Source organism: Morone saxatilis, unplaced genomic scaffold (assembly GCF_004916995.1).
Source record: "Morone saxatilis isolate NCDOM2014 unplaced genomic scaffold, NCSU_SB_2.0 Contig23, whole genome shotgun sequence".
Classification (NCBI taxonomy): domain Eukaryota; kingdom Metazoa; phylum Chordata; class Actinopteri; family Moronidae; genus Morone; species Morone saxatilis.
This window is the reverse complement of record NW_023339796.1, coordinates 1508008-1524975: the sequence shown is the minus strand read 5'-3', so window position 1 is coordinate 1524975 and position 16968 is coordinate 1508008. Positions and strand designations below refer to the sequence as shown.

The 16968-nt window shown below is 42.1% G+C and overlaps 1 protein-coding gene across 1 annotated transcript in view; it reads right to left on the bottom strand.

Moving 5' to 3' along the window:
- Positions 1-6: 6 nt before the first annotated feature.
- myo10 (myosin X) overlaps positions 7-16968 on the bottom strand; it is an 85613-nt gene continuing 68651 nt past the window's right edge. The window contains exons 21-40 of the mRNA XM_035670935.1: positions 16614-16720; positions 16304-16531; positions 15543-15582; positions 13923-14882; positions 13620-13740; positions 12856-13099; positions 11966-12061; positions 10535-10628; positions 9112-9167; positions 8572-8714; positions 7991-8182; positions 7732-7889; positions 6406-6529; positions 5309-5606; positions 5013-5220; positions 4365-4501; positions 4141-4261; positions 3219-3695; positions 2597-2788; positions 7-2411 (exon numbers count right to left, since the gene is read on the bottom strand). Coding sequence (XP_035526828.1) covers positions 2301-2411; positions 2597-2788; positions 3219-3695; positions 4141-4261; positions 4365-4501; positions 5013-5220; positions 5309-5606; positions 6406-6529; positions 7732-7889; positions 7991-8182; positions 8572-8714; positions 9112-9167; positions 10535-10628; positions 11966-12061; positions 12856-13099; positions 13620-13740; positions 13923-14882; positions 15543-15582; positions 16304-16531; positions 16614-16720 — 4107 coding nt within the window. The 3' untranslated portion in view covers positions 7-2300. The remainder of the gene's footprint in view (positions 2412-2596; positions 2789-3218; positions 3696-4140; positions 4262-4364; positions 4502-5012; positions 5221-5308; positions 5607-6405; positions 6530-7731; positions 7890-7990; positions 8183-8571; positions 8715-9111; positions 9168-10534; positions 10629-11965; positions 12062-12855; positions 13100-13619; positions 13741-13922; positions 14883-15542; positions 15583-16303; positions 16532-16613; positions 16721-16968) is intronic.

The window sequence follows — 16968 nt, the reverse complement described above, 5'->3', positions numbered from 1 at the left end:
GTGAAATGTTGTAGGAATGTTACACTGCAGGCAGTCCAGCTGAGCAAGTCATTCAAACTAAAATCTGATTGATCGCATCAAAGCCCAACGCTAACTTCTAATGTTTCAACCCTTGCCATCCAAGTTACCTAAAAGGGCATTACATAATGTGTCATTCAAGGACTGCAACATCCAGAGGGTTTGAAAAAATTAGACATATTCATATTCAGTCATATTTTGTGGCTTTTGTGCATTTGCAGGTGCAGGGAAGCAATTATGTAAACTAAAAAAGACGACTGTCTGTGGTTCAAATGTACTCAACACAGAAGAATGATTACTGATCTCTTAGTATGCAGTTTGGTGCAAGAAAAGAAACCTCTCCAAACATTAAAAGAACGCCAAAATATTAAAGTATATATCCCAGTACATTGGTGATATATGACTTCAGGCCTCTGCAGTTTGAAGGGGATGTTTGTGGTGTTGCAATTGAAAAAGAATGCTTTTATCCCGATCCTGTTTATGACACCAGTTGTGAAAAATTCAAATGAAGAAGAAGCACTTGCTCACTAAGAAGACCACCATGGTCTCTTGAAATCTTCTTTGAGAGCAAGTGCTTCTTCTTCTTCCGAGTTTTTCCAACAAAGATTTGGAGAGTGGATGTGATAACATTCGATTTTCTGGAGAGTTTACAAGAAAAATATAGTTTCAATACTCAAGTTTAGCTTGAACGACTTGCATATGTGGACGATTCTGCAGTGTAAGTACATTGGTAGTTAAAGGGAACGTGGGAGCACCTTCCAGATTCTGGTTACAGAGCAACAAGAGTGGCATCGGTAAGACAAAGTCTAACTTGAGTTCGTCCTGCTTTAGATTGAACAGGCACTTGCGTGACCTTCGTATCACCAGCAAATCAATCACAAACAATCAATCACAAACTTGAAATGCTTGAGTACAGTTGCATATTATTTACAGTTCGTCCTGGAGAAGGTTTATATCGAAGGTCAAGTCCCAGAGTTTTTCAAAGCAGAGGAAAAGGCTTGTAGGCTTTAACTGGTTTCTTTTCTCTATTTTCTGCTCTTTTTTTTTTTTTTTTACACTTCAACATGTAACACACCCTCTTAAACTCACATTCGCACACATACACCACAACACACACACACACACACATACATACATACAGCCACACAAACAAAAACCTCAGTAACAAATAGCCCCATCCTCCAACAACCGTCCTTATAGTGCCACAACATGTTAGCATCGGGAAGAAATGAACAGTTTCATTCCAAAACAAGACACATCCACACTTTTAGAGCAAACTGATGAGAAAACAAGGTTGTGTTAAACCTTCAGCTGGTTTTCTTTGGTGTCTTTTGTATTTGGGTACTTCAGGAGTTGATCAGTGGTTCTGATTAGTTGTTTCCATCATGTACTTTTGTTATGAGCCAGTTTTATTTTGTTATTGGACTAAAATATGTCGATGTGGTTTTTTGTAGTTAGAGAAACAACAATGCTTTTTAAGATGTCATGGTCATAATGGCTTGCCTTCATGGCTCTAGTAAGCAAATAAATTGAGAATATTGAGGTCAATTTATCCAGTTCTCTCAATGATAACTGCCAGGCTTTCTAAGTTTGCGCTGCCCAATTACAAAGTACTACTTAAAATGACTCAAGTAGCTAGTTTGTTGGAGGGAGATTTGAAAAGCTGGCAACCAAAGAAATTTGGTTTGGTCATCCTTTTCTAACCATTGGAACCTTTGGAAACAAAGGCCACCATATTTTGAACCTTGTTGAAACTTTCTCCCAAAGAGATGCACAACTTTTCTGGTTTCGTCAACTTCCTAGATAACCTTGTGAGAAGAAGAGCTAAGAACGGCAGTGAAGGCTTTTTTTGATGGCAAAGATGTTTTCGCTCTTTCCCCGAGTTTGATTACGTTTTATGGTTGTTGATCTGATTGGATGAAGTTCGCCCATGATAGACAGTAATAGACAGACAGTTCATCCAGTCACCTGGAGTATTTTTTTTAAGTCCTCGCAGCTTGCAATGATTGCTGACTGCGTTTGCTTTGAAGTTCTGATCTATCCGGTGTGGATGTTTAATGTTTTGGAATGAAACCAGTCATAAAATAATAATTTGAGCTAGTTAACATTAAGAGCATTGTGGTTTGTCTCCAGCATTCAGAGTCAGTCAGACATGTCAAATGCACGAGTTGCTCTCTCCAGAGTGCCGAGAATGTGCGTCCATGCATGGCCAGTGGCTGCCGCTCTCGACCTCCTGTGGCACTCGGCAAGTGGCCATAAGTTCAAAGGTTAAAGGGCAGAGTTCACCAGGCGCTGCACTGGCTGCCGTGGCTGCTGACGGACTGGCAGTTGCTGTAGCGCTTCTTGACGATCATGCTGATGTAGGCCTTCATGAGCTTGGCGATGTCCATGACCTGCAGAGGAGAGGACAGGCGTTTATACAGTTCATGGTGTTTCATTTGATTATCTGCATGCTTTCATAGATGTGTGAGGATTTATTACTTATGGTTTAGTCAAACCAGCATTCATGATGACAAATTTTAGAGTGAAATGAATGAATTCCATCATCAAGAAACCAACAGTTTTGAAGGAATTGTACCATTTGTGTTTCAAAGACCAGCTCTCGACCCTCCACAGCGATCTTGTAGGCGTTGGGCAGCGGAGCTCCGAAGGAGAGAATCTGTTCATACGGGAAAACCTCCAGAGGCCACGGCTCTCCTCGTTTGTACACCGATATGGCCTCCCGGCTCACGCCCAACCACAGCTCAGAAGGGAACGTGCCGTCCCGACACTAAATGTCAAATGAACGACAAGCATGAGAGCTCTGATGTTTGACTGGACTGATGTAGAAAATGAAGTACTTGTGATTTTCTTTTGTGTAGTTGACTTACATAATATTTTAAGAATTGGGATAGTTATTCCTTCAGTGCCCATTGTTTTGGTCTGAGTGCTTGAGTGCGACATTCAGTGGCAAGTGAATTTTTGTATAACTAGGTATTTTCTTAATTTTTTCCAAAACTTAGCAAAAATCATTCGTCATTTCATACGGGTGAACACAAATACTCTCAAATATAATTACAGTTTGACAATGACATAAATTAATACATATACATAAATTAAGTAAAAAGATCTAAAATATATAATTTCATAAAATTTGACAGAATGTAACAAAATAATCGAAGAAGGGATCCATCTAGGGATTATTTCTGCTCCGTCCTCACCTCGACATTGAACAGCGTGGATCCATATCCCTTCCACTCCTTCACCAGAGTCATATATTTGACCATGGCCTGTTCCTGGTTCATCCCCTGCAGTTTCTTCCACTTGTCCATCACGCTGGTTCTCACCGCTGCCGCCTCCTCCCTCATCCACACCTCCAGGCTGTTCTCCTCCTCCAGCTTCTGCCGACTCAGGGAGCCGCTCCTGAAGCTCCGCCTCAGCGTTCCCTCCAGGAAGCTCGAGCGTTTTCTCTCCGCTGTCCCCGAGCGGTCGGCCACCGAGCCGGTGCCTGGAGCAAACGTCTTGGCTGAGTTCTGCACCCGGGCCCGCAATCGCCCCATGGGGAACACCTGGGACATTTCAGGGAGGTTGGCCTGGGAGCTGTGATCGCCCAGGAGATACTGAAGTCTTAGGGCAGCCAGGAACTGAAGAGTCTCCTCAGGGGCCGGATACTGACCACGGATGACGGCTTCATGGGCCTGTAGACAGCAGAAATAGAGGAAATGCATTAAAGACAGCTTCAAGAACAAGTGCCTCAGTTAGGAAGCTTTGTTTTTTAGCTGTTGGTCGGTCGGTCCACAAATTATTTCTATTTAAATTGTAACTGGCGTGCTATCTTGGCCAGATCTCCCTCAGAAAAGAGATTTCAATCTCAAGGTCCAGGTTAAATAAAAGTTAAATAAAAAATGAAAAAACTTGAATTTTAATTTTATTATATATGTGTTGTAAATTCAATAACATTGTATCCTTGTAAGTGTGTGTGTGTGTGTGTGTGTGTGTGTGTGTGAACGTATGAACCTGATGATACATTCGATGGCAGTTTTTGGTACTTGAAATGTTTTTTTCCTCGACAATGTGAGTGTTTGAATGAACCATCTGTCAATCTGAGCTGAGAATAACTGGTTGCTTTAAAGTCTGTCTTACCTGCTCAAACATGAAGGCGAACTCCACGCTGTCTTTGGGAACATTGTCCGTGTCCAAGAAGCAGTAGAGCTTGAAGTAAAACTTCCAGCCGGTGTTGTTTTCGTCTGCGCTGGCTGAAAGCCTGGAGACCAGAGAGTGAGTTAATGAAGGCCGGAGGGCAGGAAACATTTGCCTGCTTCAGACACAAAAACACACACACACACACACACACTGCGGACGCTTACTTCTCAAACTTGGCGAGCACGTCGGCCACCACCATGCGGCTCTCGATGGCTTTCTCTGTGGTGTCGTTGTGTTCAAACAGAGCAAACATGTTCCTGCTGTCCTCCATGGCCAGGCCGCGGATCAGCTTCTCCACCACCTGACACACACACAGAGTAAGATGGAAACAACCACCGCTATTTTTAGAGGCAATGCCTATTAATCCACAGTGGAATTTTCCAAAATGTGCAGATCAGATTAAATAATGAAAGATGCACAAAAATGACCATTCAAAAGAGGTGAACTAAAGCGGGAACTGTCAGGGTTCCCACTTGTCTTTAGAAATCATTTTCCAGGACATTTTCCAGGACAATACAGGAAAACACACAACATTATATGACTCACAAACGGTCATATCATTTACCAGATGCTTCATTACAGGTAGGTGGTCAGTGTTAATGGCACACAGCGTGTTAAATCTCCACATACTCTCCAATAAACTGATTGCATTTTACTACAGTTTACCTCTAACTGTAACTTTACTTTAGCCACAGCCCATAAGTAACAAATTAAGTAGAATTTACACGTGGGAACCCTGAATGTACTTAGTAGCATTGTGGGTTAACCTTTGAATACTAGTTGGTTCTGTCTCTATATTTTCAGAAACCCACCTCTCCGGCTGTTGTGTGCGAGTTGATGGTGATCTTGCAGGATCCTCCTCCATGACAGTGAACGGTGGTGCTCATGTCCTGCCGGGCCACGATGGAGCGGATCTCCTCCTGCGACGGGACGTTCTCTCTGGCTCGAGTCTTCCTCAGAGAGTCGATGGCGAAGGCGGCGTAGCGATCCATCTCCGAGCCGGGGAAGAGTTCTCGGGTCCTGCGAGAAAGTGATTTGGGTTGGTCAACATGAGAGACTGCACCAACTTTAAGAAAAAAGTCTTCATCCATCTTTAACATGCCATTACCTCCTCAGGTGGAACTTGAGGTATCTGAGGATGCTCCTGGTCGGGACGAAGGTGCAGGACATGCAGGCCAGGATCTTCCAGCTGCAGAGGTTCCCGGGGCTGCCAGGCTGCGGTGGTCGCGTCGTCTGCTTGATCAGCTGACAGAAGAGCTCGTCCCGCAGAGGTTTGAGCTCCTGGCCGGTCTGCAAGATGCCCTGGATGATGGGCACGGGGTCGGCCACGCCCTCCAGGTGCTGCAGAGAGCTGAACACTTTGAGGGCTTCATCCTGCAGCGTTGTGTAGCTCCTGTTTCTCGGAACTGAACGGGAGGGAGGGAAGGGGTTTGTGATGTGATGGATAGACTGTGTTCATTGTTGGATTGTGGTCATTACATTAGTTTTTGTGGTTTGTTAGTACATTACTGTGTTTGTGGTCAAGATATGTAATGTCACCTGACCAGTCTTAAATTTAATTTGCCTTCCTAGTGGTATATCCTGTGAAAAAACTCTTTATTGTTTGTATCTTCTAATAAATTCTGCAATAATATCAACAAATTAAGTTTTTAAAAATCCACCTTATCTATCTTTAAAATTAAATTCCTGCCATTTAATGATGTTATTTTCCATTGTGGTTCCTTGACATCCTTCATTTATTTGCCCCAACATGTAACCTCCTATTTTCATCACTCATTATACCCTTTTCTGACAAAATCTCAACTCTAATAACAAGATATGGATACAGTAAAACACAGATATTGGCAATTTTTAGAAAGAAAGGTATGTTTGGCATCCATTTTTTGGTCATGTTTTAAATTAACTGCCTTTTCGAAGACCCAAATATAATATCTAGATTAAAAAACATAAAAAGAGAACTAGAATAACTAAAAACAGCCATTAAGACTTTTAAAAGCACACATTTTTAAAGAGTTTTGTGATGGAACTATTAAAGTAATGAGGTGATTGAATTGAATCTAACATTTTCCATAAATTGCCATAAAAATGTGAAAATGTCCAATTCCATGCTGATTACCAAACCTGATAATACAGCAGCTTCTATTTGCTGACATTTCAGTCTTACTTGATTACTGTTGAATGTCCTGATTATAATCTGTGACTCACCGGTGAGGTGGATATCTCCGTAGGGCAGCGGCAGCAGCGGTGAGTGCAGCGGGTGGTGGCTGTAGCGAAGGATAGGGTTCCTCTTATAGATCTGCTCCACCACCTCCAGGTTTAGACAGTTCTCCTGCAGAGAGGATCCTGATTATTTAAAGTCCCCCTTTCAAAAATCTGTTTTTCTTCTCGTTCCTACAGTTGGACATTTGAGCTTCACTGTGCAGAATGATGTATGTGCAGACTGTGCAAGGACTGACATCTTTGCATCAGTTCAGTCTCTGGATGTGTATTTTCAATTGCAGTAATTTAAGACATGAGTCAATGAGACCTGAATTTTGGAGTTATGATCACAATTAAATGGAGAAAAGAACAACATTCATCACATTTCTGTGAGGTTTTGTCCGTGAGCCTCACTCAGCTGTGGACATGAGTGTGGTTGTATCTTGTTTATCTGTATTTTCCTCTGATATACAAGCATCCAGAGTGTTTACTGTGTCTGTCTGATGCATGCTGGGATACACTCTAGCCTCCAGCGACCCTGCACAGATAATGGATGCTGGATAATCCAAAGTTTCCTAGTTTATTTGTCCTAGTTTTTCTTATAGCTTTTGTCAAATATCTGAATAAATAGTAGGATTTGTGGTGTGGTGGACTAAAAATAACAAATCTAGTCATCACATGCTGTTTAAAAAGGTAATAATAAAGTATAACTATTTCCTGCATTAAAAAAAATCCATTAATCTCCCACTAGGGGTCGTGAGGCCTCCTTGATTATAAGGGTTGTAAGAAAACTTACAGAGTAGGTCTATATATCAATATTTAATTCATTTCTGTGAAGAAAACTAAATAAAGTTGTTATTTTTTATCTTAGTATTGAAGATATAAACAGGATAAGGTCACGATGAAGACACATGAACACAAGCTATATTCACATAAACAGCCTCGACCTGCATTAGAACAGTTCAAAAAACAAAAGAGCTGAAAGAACAATGAGAGGAAAACACTGAATCAGTCAAAAAGTCTATTAACATGTATGATTGTTAAAAATCCCAAAATACAGAATACAGACATGAGACATGACAGAGTAGAATAAAAAGTTCCCTAAAATTATCAGGAAAACTCATCTCTTATTAGGAAACTGCTCAAAATCAATTCAAGTCTCTCGTTTTATACAAACTTCCTGCAGTTATTGCGTTCACTATTTGGGTTCATTGTGCAGTTTATCAGCTGTTCTCTGCTGTCATTGTTATGCATTGAATATAATATGAAACATCAATCATAAAACAGGGGTCCCTCTGGGAACCACTGATGACCTGTCTGTTAGCTGCCTACCTTGATGTCCTGGATGAGCTGCTGGGTCGGCGTGTCGATGGGCACTTTGGTGTCGATGACGTTCTGGATGGAGTTGGCCCAACGCATGGCCTCATTCAGCAGCTTACAGTAGAGACGGTATGAGTGTTTGCGGCCGTACACGATCACGTTCCAGTAGCCTGTCGGGATGACATGAAGAAGGCCCCGAATAAAACATTTTTAATGACACGAATATCAATGAGATATATTAAAAAAATGTGTCCATATTTTCTTTTCCTACCGGTCTCCTTGAAGACCTTTTCGTCGGGCTGAACCACTGAGCAGAGGCTGTTCAGCACCAGCGTTCCCAGCTTTAGGGCGTTACGCTCCGAACTCTTGTAGTAATCTAGGGAATTGTGGGTAAGCAGGAACCAGCGTTTCTTCAGCTTCAGCGAGGCTTTGGTGCTGTTCTTCATCTCCTTTTGCAACCAGCCTGGAGGAAATAAAGGAATCAGATATTTGTATTGCTTGAATTTGTTTTTTCTTTTCATTTTATCATTTCAACATCACATGATGTCATTTCAGAAGTGTTAGTGTAGACACATAGTGTAGCAGCATAAAAGCACTTAATGTCAGCTCAACCTGTAGATTCCCAAATGTTTAATGTTATTGTGCAAAATCCTGCACATCATGGTATGAAATAATTAATTAATTATTAATTCATCTTTTAATTATTAAGGTTTGTTGACATATATAATCATATCACAATAAGCAAAAACACCAACGTAGGCACTGGAGGACCATTTTTAATGCAGAGTTCAAAGTTAAGAAGATTCTGTCATACGGCCCCTGAACTAGTTTTCTGCTTTTCTGCGTTGTCACCTCGGATAATGAACTCCTGTCCGTCCACGCGGGTGTCTCCTTTGGAGCGCTGCAGCAGAGTGATCCAGTGGTGCATCTCCTCGGGCGTATCGGCGTTGCAGTGCAGCACGCGGTTCGCTGTGATCATGACGAAGGAGTTCGGCCTGTGGCGGTTCAGAAATGCAGTTAATAGAGATACTAACAGCAGGAAGAGGTAGCTGATCAATTACAAACCGAATAAAATAAAATAAAGGTGGGTATAAAGTACAAAACAAAAATTTAAAGGGCAACTGGGTTACAAATGACATTTTTGGAAATTATAAATAAAATTTAGTCACTGAAGCAGTAATCAGTAACAAGATACCATATTAGAAAAACATATATGATTAAACCTAAGCTGTTAAATCTTGCACCTACAAAAAGCTCCAGAAACAGGTCAACAGGTCTGAATGAGGAGTGTTGCCTTTCATCTAACTGATCCTTTCTCTTCCCATTTCTTTGCTGTAGTGTGTGAAAAAGTGCAGCCAGTCACGTGACGTGACGTTTGATGCAGGTTCTTACCTCTCTGGATTATCTGACGCACAAACCGAATCGATCATCCCCACATCCAACGTTCCCTGAAGAGAGAGAGAGAGAGAGAGAGAGAGAGAGGTTCAGTAACAGTGTTCAGCGTGCAGATAAAGAGTTTGACCTCCCTCTGCCCCGTGGAAACCAATTATCTCTCTCTCTCTCACACACACACACACACACACACACACACAGATAAAACATGTTCACTCACAGGTACGACACTGAAAAGAGGATTAGAAAGCATTTCAAACACATCTGTGTGCTGTCAGTTCAACACGAAGAACTACCGCAGAATGGAAAGTATGGAGCAGAACAAAAGGCATGAATATAAAATATGTTCGGATTGCAGGTGGCACAATTTCAACAAAATCAATGGAAAGAGAAGAAGAGACGTGAACAGACGCAGATGTGCTTATTGTGGAGTTAAAAGCCCACAATGACACAAAGAAACTAGCCAATCGAGGCAGCGGTAGACCAGCAACTCCTGTGCTGACAACTAAAATCACTGTTTTTTTCAATGGAGTCTGGTGGCTTTAAACGGTATAACGGGGATATAACGACTGTTTCTGGTTAAACAAAAAGGATCTTACTCTCAGCAGGAATCCTTTCCATAATCCTGTCAACAATCTGACAAAAACCAGCACTTATAGTGGACGCAGGTACACTGACGGTGCACAGTTGCACCCCAAGGATTATACAGTATAGACTGTTTTGAGGCTGCTGGCTGCAGCAATCTCGCTCAGACACAAAAACATGAGAAAATAGGTCCAGGTTGAAAACACAGACGTTTCCCTTTTAAAAGAAATTACACTAATTCAGAAGCTATTTGACTTCACTTTGTATATATACAAACTGGTCTGAGGCAGCACATTAATAAACACTAACTGTGTTCTGTAGATTTTTCTATACCAGTTTTTATCCTTTTAATGTCTCTTGATGTACTAGACAATAGTATAATGTTGAAAATCAATGATCAGATTAATAATTGATTTACAGGGTTTTTGTACCAATGTGGAGGTTAGAACTTTTACTTCACTGGTTTAGCCAAAAAGAGACCTTTCAGTCCAGCTATTTTATCTAAAAAACACACATAGAAAATATAAAATTAGCTTTACGATTGGGTTGAGGTTGACTATTTTCATGATTTGTACAAATGAATGCTTAAAAAACATGTTTATGCACAGTTTTGCAGCTTGAACAAAGAATGAACTCCTGTGTGTGTGTTAAGAAGATCACACAGAAATATTCACATTCACTATTTAATTGTAGAGTTGAAGATTAAATTCTTTTAAGTTCTGGGAAGAAGATTTTGACTTCTTGTTGTTGAGACATCATTTGACAGTGTGAACTTGAAGTATACAGATATATTACAACTCCATTTCCCACAGTGCTTTGCTCCCCCCACAGTACTCACCACAGCATTCTGGGGGTTGGCCTGCTCATCGTGCATCTCTCTGATCTCCTGTTCTGTAGAGCCATGGACCTGACTCAGCACGCTGAACCACTGGCTGTAACCATGGAGACAACATCATCATCAGCATCGTCACCAAGTCATTATGGTAATGTCAGTGAACAGGACCCGTATGAAGGTCTAAACTACTCAGATCCCAACCTTTATTTTGTAGTAATTTCAGTCAGGTTATATCACTAAACTGGGATTAAATTTGAATCCATTACAGAAAATATATTATCCATCTTATTTTATAATCTTTGATGAAAGATACACATGCAAAATTATAGTATACATAGATATAATGCATGTGAGGCTCTCCTGAGTGACTGAAACTGCTGTTTTTATCATCTACGTTGGTGAATTAAGGATTTATTTCCACCAAACCAGATCCTTTCCATAATGCTGTCAGACCCTGAGAATAACAACCTGAGTTTGTCAGTGGCAGAAACCACTTTTAGTGGATGCAGTTTGATCAGTAAGTTTGTCCTCAAAGATTGTGTTGCTGCCATTAAAGGCTGTTTTGTAAATATTTTCACCTCTAACTTCACCTCTAAAGTGAATTAAGGGTTTATTTCGATAAAACCAGCATTCATGATTGTTGGAAAGACGGTTTTAATGAGTTTTGTCTGTCCAGTTTGAAGTTTTTGGTCTGAGATGCGGCTGCTCTAGTGCCACATCTAGTGGCAGGGAATTTTATAATGTAACCTTTAAACCTAATTTACTTTAGTTTGAATCAGCTGTGTCAGTGTCAACAGTCAACTTTCTATATCTAACTTTCAAACTTTCTATATCTGTTGTTTCATTGGATGAAATGATGTTGGATCTTGAGAATGTGTGTGTACAAATAAGGCGGACTCAGACTGATTCTGTCTCAGACATATGGAGCTGATGTTAGCTCACACTGAGAGAGAGGCTGCCACTGTAAGCCTGCTGCCAGCACATACACACACACACACACACACACACACACACTGTTCATCTTCCTGTCAGGGCAGATATATGGAGGAAGTAGACTGTCCCTCTGAGGGGAAATCAATGTGTTGCTGGGGGCAACCGGCACACCGACCCCATAGCGACAACACCACCTCCTCATTACACGGTCTGTGACTGAGGATGTGTGAGTGTGGGTATAAACCTAATGGGGAAATAATAACACTAGGAAGAGTTAGAGAGAAATAAAAAGATTATTTATGTATCTTTCAGTCTTCTTCTTAGACCTGAAAACTCTTTTAGATGTCAGTGTGGTGATACTGGGTGAAGTCTCTTTTTCTGGGTAACTGTTTTCAAACCCTGCTCTGTAAAGCAGTTTGGACTCCATTTCTGATTATGTTATAATCCCTATTATTTGTGTGGAGCTTAGCACAGAATATCTGACAGAAACACACAACTTACCTGGCATCCTCGGCAGACTCTGCGATCAGATGGTAGGTCCTGTCTGGCATCACAATGTCGATTCCATTCTCCTTACCGGTGTTATCAATGATCTCTCTGCAGATCACAAAAAACAAAAATAGGTACATCTCCCCCAGAAGTTCCTCACCTCGTCCCCTACGAGGGTTCATATTGCTATTTATCTAAATCACCACCAGGAATTAATAAAAAAAATGTGATTTCTTATCTTTTTGAATTGTTTAGCTTTTACTTTACTTCAGTACTGTTATTATAAAGTCAGCATCTAGTGGCCATTAGAAGAACTGCATCCTAGTTAGTGAGATAATGTTGTAATTCATCGACTGAATACAAAAATGGATGACATGACAACTCCCCAACAGTGAAGCCGGGCGAGACCTTGATACCGCGGCAAACTCAGATCACATCTGTGCAGACTCTTGCCTCCAGTCATTGAAATAATGTGTAATTGTGATAATTTCAGATATCATAATCATAATATTGGTGCACACCAATGTCCAACATGACCATTTTTAATTCTAAAGCTCATGTGCGCAATGTAATTATGTAAATAAGCTTAACTAACACTTAATTACATTCCACTCAACTCACCATTCTTTTACAGCTCTTTTGTACTAAGTGTTTAATTCAATTCAGTCTCAAGACATGTTTCATACAGAGCAGGTCTAGAGTCTAGACTCTACTCCTTTTGAAATTATTTACAGAGAACAACAATGTTTAATTACTCTAGTAAGAGTAATAAAACACTAAGAATGTTTTTGAAGCTGTAAAGTCAAACTAAAGTCAAATGTAATGCAAAAAAAACAAAAACACACAAAAAAACGGACTCAGCAGTGTTTGATGACATTCGAGCTACCCGGATGAGTCCTTACTTGGCATTATGCATGTCCAGCACCCCCTTCATCTTTTCCTCGCCGTCCTTCTCAAAGTACATGAGCTTGCTCTGTCGCAGCACGAACCAACGGCGCTTCCAGTTGCGGCGGGACAGCGTGGACGAGCCCCCTCCCTTCTTGTGCAGCCAGCCCTGCTTCAGAGCCTCCTGCTTGGCCCGGAACCACAGGAAGGTCTCATCCTTGAGAACGCACCAGCGCCGCTTCCACGTGTTAATCAGGCCGCCTGGAGAGGAAAATATGAGATATTTACTCATGTGGTTACATTCTACTGCTACATCTCTGAAGAGGATGGCAGTGACTGCAGGGGGTGCAGAGCGATGGTGGCTATCAACCCGGTGATATTTATTTTTTAACCACTTGGAAAAAATTTCCTGGTAACTACGAGTCTTTGAATTTGCTTCATAAACCAAAATCGTCTGCTCTCCTTCGGCCACTAAAGAAGTAAATGGTAAATTATGGAGCGTGTTACTTGTATCAGCGCCTTCCCTACGTCTTTCCGACCACTCGAAACTGACGTTTTATACACTACGAACACATTCCACCCTTTCTACACATTCACGACACCGAATCAGCTATGCATTGGGAGCAATTTGGGGTTTAGTTCTTGCATCAAGGGACTATTGACCGTTGCAGGAGGAGCACGGGATCGAACATACAAACCTTGTGCTGAAGGGGGACCCGACGCCTTCCTGCTTCGCATGCCTCTGAGCCACAGCCGCCCGAAGTGTAAATGAAGGAGATACCTTTGATGTAGAGGAAGCTGTGGAAGTATGGGAGCGTGACGCAGCTGTAGACGGAGTCTCGCCGATACGACAGCTCGTCATCGGTGTCGAACCTGTCAAAGTCGTCCTCGCTGTCCTCAAACTGGAACAACGACAACAGAAATGAGACATTCAAGATGTAGGTGTTAAGATCTAACACACCTAAGAATAGTAGATGTTCTTGAAACAACTGACAAATGCTTTGCTGAAACCCTTAAACTACTACCTTCAGTCAGCAGTCCCTACTGATGAAATCGGATCAAAATCATGTGAAACCAAACTCACCGATGACTGAGCCCCCTCCGAGCTGAAGCGGTAAGCCCCTGAGCCGTTGTAGGTGCCTACAGAGCCACGGTAGTCAGGAGACCACTGGCCACTGCGAGGGTTGGAGAAGGCCACGCTGCCACTGGACACGATGGCGCCCTCATCGTAGTCATCCTGGTCGTAGTCTGAATCCTCGTCTGGCGGTATGAGCTCCACCAGGTCGTCGGACTGAGCCTCGGATGAAGCCTGGGCGTGGCAGTAGGCAGAGTCCCCGCTGGAGGAGGCGCTGTGGCAGGTGGGGGGCACTGGTGGTAAAGGCGGCTGGTGAAGCAGGGTGGTTGGCGGCAGTGGTGGGATCACACCATCGTTGGCGTATGGATCTTCTTCTGATGAGTCATCACTTGTCCGGATCCCACTTGTCCGCTGGCCGTCTGAGTGGCCATGTTCACTCGGGTTCGGCGAGTCTTTGAAGGCTTCATCATCAGCCCCAAACCCTTCATCCACCTCTTCCTCATCGTTACCTCTCCTCCGTCTACCCTCTTTCTCCTTCTCTTCCCCTTCGCCAACTCCCAACGAGCTTTCAATGTTCCTTACGCACTCATCGATCTCGTCAAAGTTCAGCGAGTCGAGGAACTGCTGCGCCGCCTTGCAGGCTTCATCCTCCAGACGCCGGAGCTCCTGGTCACGGAGAAGCTGCAGGCGGTTGAGTGAGGCCTCAGTCAGAGAGAGCTCCTGACGCTCTTTCTGCCTCTGCAGCGCCTGAATCTCCCGCTCAAGTCGCAGGATCTCCTCCACCTGAGACGCTTCATGAGGACGGACTGGCTCCTCTTTTTCAGGTGCCTCCTCGAGGGCCTCTGCTGACTCCAGCTCTTCCAAGGTGTCCGGTGATGTTGCAGCTGCAACTGCAGGCAGAGGCTGAACCACAGAGACTAACTCCTCAACGCGATGAAGCTCCTCCTGAAGTATTCTGGCCTCCTCAGCCTGAGGACGAAAAAAGGACAAAACATTTTAAAAATCTGATGCATGGTTTTTGAAATTGTGTTTCCACTTTCCTCTCCATCATCATCTTCTTCACAAAAAAATTCGGTTTTAGGTTGAATAATTGTCTTTCTTACACATCTACATGTCCTAAAAGTCTTAATTGTTTAAAATAAATCTCCCAGTAATGTGAGATCATTTTAAAGAGATTCTAATATTATTCCATTATTATTTCAGTTGTAATTTTTAATGAATTGCATGAACTCTTCTTTGCCTGCCTATTTTTAGCTTTTATAGAAGATACCTAGACTAATTTCTACAAAATTCCTGAAGTAAGTTGATTTGTTCTGGAAATGAGGTTGAACTACTCTTACTGTATTGGGAGAATGAATTATAGACAAAAATAACTCAATAAGATGGATATTTTTTTAAGTGTTAAGTATGATCTCAAAAACGTCCAACTGCTTTTTGGATCCAGTCTAGCACTGTACGACAATAAACTGGAGATTGTATTATTTCATAGTAAACCATGACCTGTATCTCTGTTGAATAATGTAAATGAAATATAAATAAATTCAAAATATAATATGAAAAATGTGTCTGAAAGATTCAATAGTCTACCCAAGTATGCCTACAGAGACTGTAAACACACTTTCATCGTACCTCTCTGGCGAGTCTCTCAGCCTCCAGCCTCTGTTTCTCCCTGCATAGACACAAACAGACAGACATCAGCTGACTGACTGAAACAGACAGTAAGAGATAAGATTTACCAAAACACACGTAATTACATTTCCCGTCTCACTGTGGTATTAAATTCCCATAAAACCCATCTAGAATACAGGTTGTGAAGGTCAGACAGAAGTCCGTCCGAGCAACAGCAACAAAAAAGCACATCTTCTACATTATACAATTATATACATATACATATACATTGTACAACTTCTTATAAATACAAGTATCCAAGTAAGTGTACATAAATGTGTGCTGGTATTACTATGTTGATTTTCAGAGGTAACTTTGACTAATCAACATGATATTTATTCGTATTTAGTCTCCATCTTTGCTTTTTTAACCCTACATTTCTCTTTTCAGTCAGACAGTGTGGTTGGAGATACCATATGAGGATATGAGGTCATATTTTCGATATTGTTTCTGAAAGATGGAGAAGCCTACAGCCTACAGCCCAGCCCTCCTTGGATTTTCTATTGATGTACTCTGTAGGTGGCGCTATCGTCTTTGCTTCATAAATCTCTGCTGGTGAACCAGTAGATTTGTTTTCCCGCCTTAATAGAGCTGCAGCACCAGACAGTGAGTATTTAGAGCAACAAAAACTGGGGGTAAGGTGTTACATGAGAGTAGGAATTGGTAGAATGTAAATGAAAATCTCTCTCCTTAATCGCTCTACTTTAACTTGAGCAGCCCACCTCTCCATCTCCTCCTCCATCCTCCTGCGGCACTCCTCCTCTTCCTCCCTCCTCCTCCTCTTTTCCTCCAGCAGCTGGCTATAGGCCCGGCGGGCCAGCTGGCCTCGCACACGTTTCTGGAAGGTAAGCGCTGCCCAGCGGAGGAGCAGGAACTTCCTCCTCCAGTAGAAAGCCCGGTAGTTCTTCTGAATGACCACAATGCACTGCAGCAGCTTCCTGTACTGCTTCCTGTTTGCAAATGGGACTTTAGGTCAGAATGAACATTAAAACTGTTTCTGAGAAGGTTTTTGGTATGATTGTTGAGTGGTACCTGGCCATGTAGCCCATGACGTGGGCCTGGATGATCATGGCCGCTTTCAGAACTTCCATCTCCCTCTGCTTCTCCAGACGATGCTCCAGCGACTCCCGAAGAAAGACCTGAGAGGGGGAGGAGAGGAGGTGAGATACAGGATATGAATTAATCCTTCCTGTTATTCTATCACTGTTTTTGGATACAAGTGTAATAGTTCAAAGTCTTTGGCTTGAGCAGTCTTCTATTTAGAATGGGGATCATATTGTGAGTTAGAAAGACTTAATTCAGAGTTATTTGGACACTATTAACAGTTGTATTATAGGCCATGTGTTTAATTAAGTGAGAATAAGTATTGTGGTACTACACCCTTAAA